Source organism: Podarcis pityusensis, assembly GCF_964106645.2.
Source record: "Podarcis pityusensis genome assembly, chromosome: 13".
Taxonomy (NCBI): Eukaryota; Metazoa; Chordata; class Lepidosauria; order Squamata; family Lacertidae; genus Podarcis; species Podarcis pityusensis.
Window position 1 is genome coordinate 30941864 of NC_138038.1, and position 10700 is coordinate 30952563.

At 42.7% G+C, this 10700-nt stretch overlaps 1 protein-coding gene across 1 annotated transcript; it reads left to right on the plus strand.

The window, feature by feature from the left end:
• Positions 1-2598: 2598 nt before the first annotated feature.
• On the plus strand, positions 2599-3525 carry LOC308460963 (olfactory receptor 5F1-like; the record flags this gene model as incomplete). The annotated part of the gene is made up of 1 exon (XM_080977497.1): positions 2599-3525. One exon carries the CDS (start codon positions 2599-2601, stop codon positions 3523-3525), a length of 927 nt encoding a protein of 308 aa, XP_080833623.1.
• Positions 3526-10700: the final 7175 nt, after the last annotated feature.

Below are 10700 nucleotides of genomic sequence, written 5' to 3' on the forward strand. Positions count from 1 at the left end.
AAATGAAGGCAGATTGTACAACAGCAGTGGCTGTGGTACAGGAGCGAGAATGGAAAATCACTGAGAGGAGGGAAGTTGTGGTTTAAAACAGCAGAAGAATTTAAAGCAGGAATGTAGAGAACTTAGAGCAAAGTGTCAGTTTTAAGCAATGGCAGAGGTTTGAGTAAAGTACTATGGAATATTTGAGGGCTCCACATCCTTTATCTATCTCACATGAGGCAGCTGATAAATGGAAGAAGGAGAAGTTTGAGTACAGCAAGAAGGAAGGGACTCTGAAAGGGAAAAAGTAGCCATTTTAAATAATGGCAGAGGTTTGTGTGGAGTTTGCAGGGGATGACACTGAGAGGGGAAGTGATTGTTTAAAACAACATTTCAGTACAGTAAGAAGGGTGTTTGGAAAGGCTCAGTTGTTTTCACTTTTTGGTGTTATCATCTGTGTTATACTTCTCATTGTTAAAAACTGTTATGTTTGGGGTTTTTCTTTAAAAAAAAACAACCTCTCAATGTCCCTTCATCTCTCCTTTATTCATACCTTTTGCAATTGTTTAAAACCACAATTTTCTTCTCAGTGTCCTCTACCCAAACTTCTGCCATGGCAATAAATGGCAAGAGAGAGAAAGCATTGTTGCTACTCCACTTACATTACAGCATTCCAATTCCGCTTTATAAAAACAATTCCGCTTTTTTAAAACAAAAACAATTTAGGGACAAAAAGTATAAAAATACATGGCATGACATATTTGCTCTTCAAACATATCATTAAGGATTTCTGAACTGGTCATAAACCACATTTTTGTATGTTTCTATTAGAATTTTGGAATGCTTTAAATTAAGATTAGGAAATGTAAAAACACAAAATTGTCTCATGGCCTTTCCGATAGATATCCACTGTACTTATTCTCTCAGCTCTTTGAGCTGCTCCCACTTGAGAATATTTTAACGACTCAAGTAGATTCTTTACATTCCTCAATGGGACTAATTTCAACAGCCCCACGGTGAAATAATCTGAAGTTAGCATAACACAAGCATCTTACTATGCAGTTGTCAACAAGAAGAGATGCTGGACAGCAAATAAAAAGGCACCCAAAATGAAATGTTGATTCATTTACTGTATGTCTTCAGAATTGACATCTTAGCAATGGAATGAGGTTTGTTTCTCTTTCTCTTTTAACTCTCACAATTGGACTTCCTTCCCCTGCTTCATATGATTTTAGACAGACCCTCCCCCCACTGAAAGGGATGGATCTGGTGCCTTCATGTCTAGTTTGAGCCTGAAGAGTTTATGGCTAGAGTCCAACAGGGTTATTTAGGCATGTTCAAGAACTTGGGCACACTAAAGGAAATGCTGGCTTCTCCTCCCCCTCCCCCTCCCCCTTTGAACAGTAGATTCACTGCTTTATCCCAATATGTGCTTGGTGTGTAGTAAGGGCTCCTGGGATGCTCATGAAACTGGAATGAGTGTGGATTAACTTGATCTGTCCTTTGCTTTCATTCAGTAGCAGTTGTTAGACCAAAGACAAACTAACAAAGGGGTCATTGGAGGAATTTATATGATATATGGGAAAATAGAATACAGAAGGGATAACCAATATATCAATACACATTTGTTCTATTTAATCCAAACATAGAGAGGTAGTGCTGAGGCAAATGGTCTGCTTCTTTTTAAATCTTGGTCTCAACTGGTCAGTCAGGATAGACCAGGAGTTGGAGGCCATGACATGGTAGAAGAGAGGGAAGGAACAAGAGGAGACTAGGAGAAGCAGAGCTGGTAGCCATTGCAATGGAGGGAAAGTAAGAAGACCGAGAAAAAGCTGGAGAAGGTCTGAGGCCAATTACCTCAGTGGTGACTTACAGGGAGAAGGGATAAATGCATAGTGCTAGGCTGGATGTAACAGTACAGCAAATAAACAAAACAGGATGAGAGCTAATGATAGCAAAAGTCTGAAGCTCAAAGAGTAAGGGCTCACCAGGAGGTCTCTGACACTAAATTTTTGAATCCATAGGTCTTCTCAGTTGGAAGGAGGGAAGTGTCCTTTTGTGTTATACGCACACTAACCCTGATTTAGCTCCAGTAGCACAGTAGTTTGTCTCCACATAATTGACAGGTATAGAGGAAATGAACTTAATCAGAGAGATTTGGCTTCTTATTTCCTTCTTTCAGAACCTCATAGATCAACACATAATGATGGAACACAAAGAGAGACACAGGTGCAAGACAACACAATGCCTGGAGAACAAATTGTTCACATGACACAAACAATTAAGCCACACCACTTGTTACAGGACAAGGATGTTTGAGAAGTTGTTATCCATTCTGCTTTGGAGGGAAATATATCTAGCCCCCCACAATCAATCACTCAGCATGATTGAAAACCATCCATGGAGTCTTCCCAATAGCCATTTTTATGAAGTGCAATCAGTGCTAACATTTTATCAGTAGCTGTGTCAGACTTTAAAGTCCCCTTAAACAGTTGTCAATACTTAACCCCTCTTATTATGTCCCCCCCCCCCACTCTCCTGAATGTGCAGCTCTTTGTACAGTGAAGGAAGCCCTCTGAGGAGTCCTGATGCCTTCTGGAGATAGAAATCCATGGCAAAATGGAAAGGAAAAACCAAACCACTCTGAAAGAATTCATCTTTTTGGGACTGTCAGATGACCCTAAACTCCAGAGCCTCCTCTTTGCTATTGGACTGATGATCTACGTAATCACCTTAACAGGGAATCTAACCATCATTATTTTAATACAGGCTGACCAGCACCTCCACACTCCTATGTACTTCTTGTTGAGCAACCTGTCATTTACAGAGATCTGCTACATCACCACCACCGTGCCAAAGATGTTGTGGGACCTTCTGTCCAAGGACAAGACCATCTCCTTTGCAGGCTGTGTGATCCAGATGTATTTTTTTCTAACCACAGCTGCCACGGAAGGCGCCCTCCTTTCTGTCATGGCATATGATCGCTATGCCGCCATCTGCCACCCACTGCGCTACACTTTGCTCATGAGCCAGCCGATCCTCAGGTGGCTTTTGGCTGCTTCGTGGACCATTGGAAATATCAATGCCATTGTCAACACATCTTTTATATTCTCCCTGGACTTCTGTGGCTCCAATAAGATTGTGCATTTCTTTTGTGACATCCCACCTCTCCTGCACCTCTCCTGCTCGGATACCTCCCTTGCTGAGTTGGTGACTTTCATAATCTCCGGAAGCATAATGATAACAACAGTCTCCTTGATTGTACTCTCCTACATCCTCATTGTCTCAGCTGTACTCAAAATTCATTCAGCACAGGGTAGGATCAAGACATTCTCAACCTGTGCTTCCCATCTTACTGTGGTGAGCATCTTCTACAGCACAGCCATCTTCACCTACATGTCTCCTTCCTCCAGCCGCTCCATGGAACAGGAGCGCGTGATCTCTGTGTTATACACCATCATCACTCCTTTTCTGAATCCCCTCATCTACAGCTTCAGAAACAGGGAAATGCAAGTTGCATTTCTGAATGTTCTTGGAAAGAAATAACACATTGCATTCTGGAAGCTCAGATTTTTCTCTCCACAGACAAGTTGGGGATTGTGCTAAATTGTGAAACATCAAATAATCAGTTAATGAAGAAGATTTTTCATCTATTATTTAGCTTACTTTCCAAAGAAAAAATGCTAAATTCTCCTGAACCACTATACAGTAGTGACTATAATATTAGTAACACCCCAAAACTGAGATCTGCAGATATTGTTAAATATTCAAAGAATGAGTGAAGACAGAGGGAGAGGAGCAATATTATTATATTCCTGTACTTCCATAACTCTTACCAAAGTGTCAACCATTCCTTGCTGTGGCTAGCAAGGGAAAGATGAAAAAATAAAAACTCAGCCAATAAATAACAAACTCCATCTTAGAGTTATCTTACTAAGGTCTGGGGAGTAGGGGAGTAGACAGCTAAGATCACTATCAGGGCCTATGTGTAACTTAAACATGTGATTTCACATCACATGCATCTATCTATATCTATATCATCCATATCTATATCTTTATCTATCTGTATCCAGAAAGGGTGGAGTAAATTTTCTTTTCCTTTTTTTTAATTCTTTTTTCAGATTTTAAAATTTACAAACAATTATCAAACAACAAACACAGAAAAAGAATTCCAAAGAATCTCCTGGGTTTTCCTCCTCCCTTTTGTGGGTCCTTAGATTAACCTTTCCTCCCTCATCTTGCCTATTAATCCAAATCTATTAAATCTCCATTATAACCAAAATTCAACATTAAACTATAAGTGGTACTCCAATCCTACTAATAATTTGAACTGTTTACAATGGTTTTTAAGGTAAATTACATATTTTCCCCCATTCCTTATTAAAAATTTGGTCTTCCTGAATTTTGATTCTTCCAGTCATTTTTGCCATTTTGGCATAGTCCATCAACTTAATCTGCCATTCTTCTCTGGTAGGGTCTTCTTTCCATCTCTGGGCTAGTAACGTCCGAGCAGCAATGGTCGCATACATAAATAGTCTTTTCTGATCCGTTGGAATTTCAGCACCTAGAATTCCTAAAAGAAAAGTTTCGGGTTTTTTAGAAAAAGTTATTTTAAACTTTTTTTTCAGTTCATTATATATCATCTCCTAGAATTCTTTTACTACTTTACATGTTACTTTACAAGGGTGAAGTAAATTTCCCCCTTGTGGTCTTAGCAGAACTTTGAAAGAGCAGCATTCAGAGGAGCAACAAGCAAGTTCATATTAGGCATAGGAACTTGTGACCATGGGTGTCTGCAATATTTTTCAAATAGGGAGCAAGTTCTTCCAATTTTCAAATGATGCTCCCATCCCAAGTACCATTCCATGCTGCCTTCAACTCCCTTCACCTTAATATTTTGCATCTGAGTGACCCACTCTAAACATAAATCCCAAACATGGTGCATTACAAGTGATTTAACCCCCCCCCCCTATTTTGCTATCATAGTGACTCTTATTTTAATTTTAATTTTTGCCCACCTGAGCCTTCCTGATAGGATATAGATAATTAATTTAAAAATCAATAACCACAATCCAAGACAAATGTGACAAAGGCTGTTGATCTCAGTGAGCTTAAACATGCTTAACTCTGCTTTGGACTGTGGCCACTGAAAAAATAATGGGTTGCGTCCAGACTAAGGGTCCCTCCAGACTGGTCTTTTATTGCAGGTGTATTCTGCAACATATTCTTAACACAATAATTGTGCATTAGTGGTAGAGCTATTCTGCTTTAGTTGGTTCTGCAATGCTCCCCCAGTACTACCATATTAAGATTTGTTAGGCTGTCTCTTTATGATGATATTTCAGTTGCATAGAATAAATGGATATGAAGTGCAATAAATACTAGGTGGGATTATATGGTAGACATGAGGACCTACAACTTAGGTTAAAAGGAGGTCCATGCTGCAGAAATATGTATAAATGAATAGAATCTATCTAACAGGCTTGGTCATTCATTTCTTTAATTCAAATTGTTTTTTACTCTATACCACTAGATAAGAATATTCAGACTTAGGGACATTCACATCCAACCACATGCATTTTATTAATTTGATTTTCTTATAGGTAATAAGATACATTTACATTTATGTAACTAGTTTTTCTCCAGTCATTAGTTTTGGGTTTAGTCAATCAGCTAGCTACAAATCCACCTAACAGTTATGAGAATGTGGCACTTCAAGCAGTGGCGTAGCGTGGGGGGTGCCAGGGGTGCCGGCCGCACCGGGCGCAACATTTTGGGGGGCGCGTTTGGCCGGCCCCCCTCGAGGAAGCGGGAACCTCTCCAAGGCACAGCGTGCCGTCGGTAGAGGAAAAAAGCCGCGCAGCAGCAGCAGCAAAGTCGGGAGGAGGAGGAGGTGGAGCGAGCCTGCTAATTCCTTGCTGGGAATTAAGCGGCTCAAAGAGGCAAAGGAAAAGAGGTGGAGCCGCTGGCCCGGAGGGGAGGAAGCTGGAAAGAGCAGCGCGCCAAGCGCACGTGACGCAAAGGGCCTGCCCACGTGCAGGCTGAGCTCCCCGTGGCAGGGGCGGAGGGAGGCGCTCTGCACGTGCTTAGGAGGCGCACGCTCTTTCCAAAGAAGGACCCGGCTACTGGATCAAGGCCACAAGGGCCCATGTAAAGTGAGTGGCCAAGCAGACGCGTCAATGAGAAGCACTCAAAGCAGGACCGGGGCACAAGAGCGCTCTCGCTCTCCCTTCCTGCTGTTTCCAGGGGGTGGAGGCGTCGCTGCCTTGAGGGCTCTCGCTCTCCCTTCCTGCTGTTTCCAGGGGGTGGAGGCGTCGCTGCCTCGAGGGCTCTCGCTCTCCCTTCCTGCTGTTTCCAGGGGGTGGAGGCGTCGCTGCCTCGAGGGCTTCCGAGATACCCTGGGGTGAAGTCCCGCTTCACCTTCTTGGGAGTCCCTCTCTTATGCTTTGGGGGGGGGGTAGCAAGGGGGAAGAATAATGATTTCCTCCACCACCAGCCCCAAATTCTATAGTAAGAGAAATTGGGGGCCAAGCCAACTGGGGAAATGGTGAGTCTCTAACTGTAGAGCTCAGGTACAATGGTGCCCCGCAAGAGGAACGCCTCACAAGACAGAAAACCCGCTAGACGAAAGGGTTTTCCATTTTGGAGGCGCTTCGCAAAACAAATTTCCCCATGGGCTTCCTTCGCAAGACGAAAGCCTATAGGGAAATCTCCGGGACAGCGGGGAAGCGCAGCGCGTCTTCCCCACTGTCCTCGGACCTCCTCCAAAGCCGGGCGGTGGGGCGGAGAGACCTCCTCCCGCCGCCAGGCTTCGGAAGGATGCTCCGAAGGCTGGCGGCGGGAGGAGGGCTCTCCGCCCCACCGCCAGCCTTCGGAAGGCTGCTCCGAAGCCTGGCGGCGGGAGGAGGTCTCTCCGCCCCACCGCCAGCCTTCGGAAGGCTGCTCCGAAGCCGGGCGGTGGGGCGGAGAGACCTTCTCCCCGCGCCAGCCTTCGGATGGCTGTCCTGAAGACTTGTGGTGGGAGGAGGGTTTTCCTTCCCTCCGCCAACATTCAGAATGCTGTTCTGAATGTTGGCGGTGGGGAGGAAAAATCCTCCTCCCACCGCAAGCCCCGGGAACAGAGGAGAAGTGCTGCGCTCCTTCCCCTCTGTTCCCGTACCTGTCCTGAAGGCTTGCGGTGGGGAGAAAAGCCCTTCTCCGCACCGCCAGCCTGGCAAGCGGTTTCCATAGGAACGCATTAATTGATTTTCAATGCATTCCTATGGGAAACGGTGCCTCGCAAGAAGAAAAAACTTGCGGAACGAATTAATTTTGTCTTGCGAGGCACCACTGTATTTAGGAGCAAGCTGGCTCTGCCCATAGGGAGGAAAAGCACTCTGTGCAAGCTCAGAAAACCCACGCTACGCCACTGTGCGCTCGCACTCGCAGCTCTCTGCCCCTACCTGGCTCACTCACTCTCTCTCACTGCAGTGCTATTGACATTATACAATGAAGGGGTGCAAAAAGTGCAGCAAGGCAAGAAAGTGATTTTTTCCCCCTTTTTTTAGAATTTCAGCAGAATACTACACCTATATCATGTCATACAAAAAAGAATCTGGTGCACAAGGCAGGAAAAGGAGAAAGATAGAGACAGAGAAACAAGCTAAGTTAGCTGGAAGCCTTCACCGGTTTTTGGTGGGTACTGCTGAAAATACAGCAGGACCATCAGCAGCACCACAGGAGACTCATAATCCTGATCCTGTGTCGGTGGACATTCCTGTTCCTGCATTAGAAGCGGAGACAGTTTCATCTAAGGATGTTTATACTCAGCCAGATCTGCCAGAAAATATTGACCAAAAAGTTTTTACTGATATTGGCTATTGGCCTGAAACCATGGATGAAACCTTGAAAACTGAACTCGTCAGGCGAGGGACAGAGGAACTGCAGAATAAGGATGCATGGTTTCCAAGAGACAGTAATGGCAGGTCATTTTGCAAGGATTGGTTCTACATACATTTGGAGAATGGTGAGACTATGTTAAGGACATGGTTGGGGTTTTCTCCTGTAAACAATGCTGCATATTGCTTTCCTTGCATGCTTTTTCAGAAGGCTAAAGGGAAAAGTTCATTTGGAAAGTCAAGTGGATTTAATGCATGGAGAAAGTTAAGCCCTAGATTGGTAGAGCATGAGCGCAGTTCACATCACTTGAGTGCATTTACAATGTGGAAAGAATTAGAAATGCGGCTGCATAAACAGGAGACTATTGATGTTGCTGCCCAGCTTGCACAACAGAGGTCATTTGAAAAATGGAAGGCAATCTTAGTCAGAATACTTGATTGTGTTCTGTATCTAGCAAGGCAAACCTTACCCTTACGTGGTCACTCTGAAGATTTAAATACAGATGGTAACTGTGGAAATTTCTTAGAAACTTTCAAGTTACTCGCCAAATATGACCCAGTTGCCAAACAACATATTCACAGAGTACAACACACAGATGGCTACATTGTGTCCTATCTCTCTCCACAGAGCCAGAATGAGTTTATTAGCCTGCTCAGTGATCACATTCGAACAGTCATCTTTCAAAATATCATAAAGGCCAAGTATTTTGCTATAATGTTTGACAGCACTCCTGATATTTCACACACTGACCAAATGTCCCAAGTGATTCGATATGTGCATACTGAAGATTCAGGAGTCCATGTGACAGAGTCTTTTATTGACTTTATTCAGCTATATGGGAAATCAGCTGATGTCATTACAAAACAAATTTGTGACAAGTTGCAAGCTGATGGCCTTAAACTAGAGCATTGCTACGGCCAGGGATACGACAATGCTGCAACTATGGCTGGACACATTAGTGGTGTACAAAAACGTATTTTGGATATGAATCCCAAAGCAATGTTTGTGCCATGTAACAATCACTCGCTCAATCTTGCTGGGATGCATGCAGTTGGTGTTGGGACAAAGTCTGTTACTTTCTTTGGCACTGTGGAAAAGGTGTATGCATTTTTCTCAAGCTCCACCCACAGGTGGGATATCCTTAAGAAACATGTACCAATTAGTGTAAAGCGATCGTGTAACACAAGATGGAGTTCAAAGCATGAAGCTGTATGCGTACTTGCTGAACACACTGAGAAAATAACAGACGCTTTGGAAGCATTGAGAGATGGGCCGGAAGAAACCTCTGAAACCAGGGGTGATGCAGGAAGTCTTTTAGTTTGCATAATGACATATGTTTTTTTCTCTTTCTTGCATTTTTGGAACCCAGTACTAACCGAAGTAAATGATACTCAGATCTACCTGCAGCAAGAAGGACTTGCGCTTGATCAATGCGTGCAAAAATTAAAAGCATTGGCTTTATTTTGTCATGAAAAACGTGATAGTCTAGTGTCAAAGGCAACTGAGAAAGCTCTGCAGGTATGCAAAACCTATTGCATACCTACAGAGAGAAGAGTTGGAAGACGCAAGAAGATGGATGGTGAGAACAGTTGCGATGCTGGCTTGACCTTAATACAGGAAACAAGCAGAGAACAACTGGAAGCAATTGATCAGCTTCAGGCAGAAATTAAAAAACGTACTACACAGATGAATACACTTCACCAGCGATTTGCTTTTTTGCAAATCCAAACATTGTTGGATACTGGAAAAGATGATTTTATTAAGAAACAAATTCTGCACATGTGTGCTCAGTACACAGAATTGAATGCTGCATCTATGCTTACCGAAATAACTCGACTTCGGCACCACATTATCTTGTATAAGAAGGTCAATCCTGATGAGCAGGTTGCAAACTGGTCAGCTTTAGATTTGCTTCGCTGGGTGTATAAGTGGAAGCTGCAAGAAAGTTTAACTAACTTTGTTGTCACATTAAGAATCTTTCTTACTATCACTGTTTCTACAGCAAGTTGTGAAAGAAGTTTCTCAAAACTTAAACTAATTAAAACATATCAGAGATCTACAATGAGCCAAGAAAGACTGAGTAATCTAGCAATACTGTCAATTGAGAGAGACTTTAATGTAGATTTCAGTTCCGTTGTTGAAAAATTTGCGCAAATTAAAAGCAGGCGAATTTAAATTAATCTGTATATACAGATTGATATCTTGCACTTCTATTAAAGAATTACAATTAGAGGTATAGGATTGAGGAAGTTGGCTCCATCTAGCCCAGTCTTGGATCATCTCCAGGGTATGGTTTCATTTTGATGTTTAGTTTTTGTTCTTGATATTTTTTGTCGTTTACGATGGTTGTGAGACGACATATAATAGCATGGCCCATGCTAGGTTACTACATTTGTAGATTTGTATTCATAGACCTGCTGAAAATGTGAAGAATGTGTGATGCATGTTCACACTCAATAAAGTGTTTGAAAATAAACTTGTATTTAGATGCATTTTACTTTAATTACATCAGTATTTTCATAACAAACAATACATGTGCTTAGGGGGTAAGGGTTTCTTTAACTAATCTAGTGGAAGAGACTCGAGTGCTAAAATCCACGGGTTAGGGGGCGCAAATTATTTGCCTTGCCCCGGGTGCTGACAACCCACGCTACGCCACTGACTTCAAGTCACCACCTTTGTAGAATGTGGTCAAAGCAAGGAGCTGTGTAAAACTGAGCTTTAGAAGGGAAAAGTTGAAACAATATTTTATGCATTATTTTGGATGCCTAAAGGGGTTTACAAATGTTATTCTTTTCCTTCACAATAAACCCCATTTTACAGCTGCTACAAATTAGAATTGC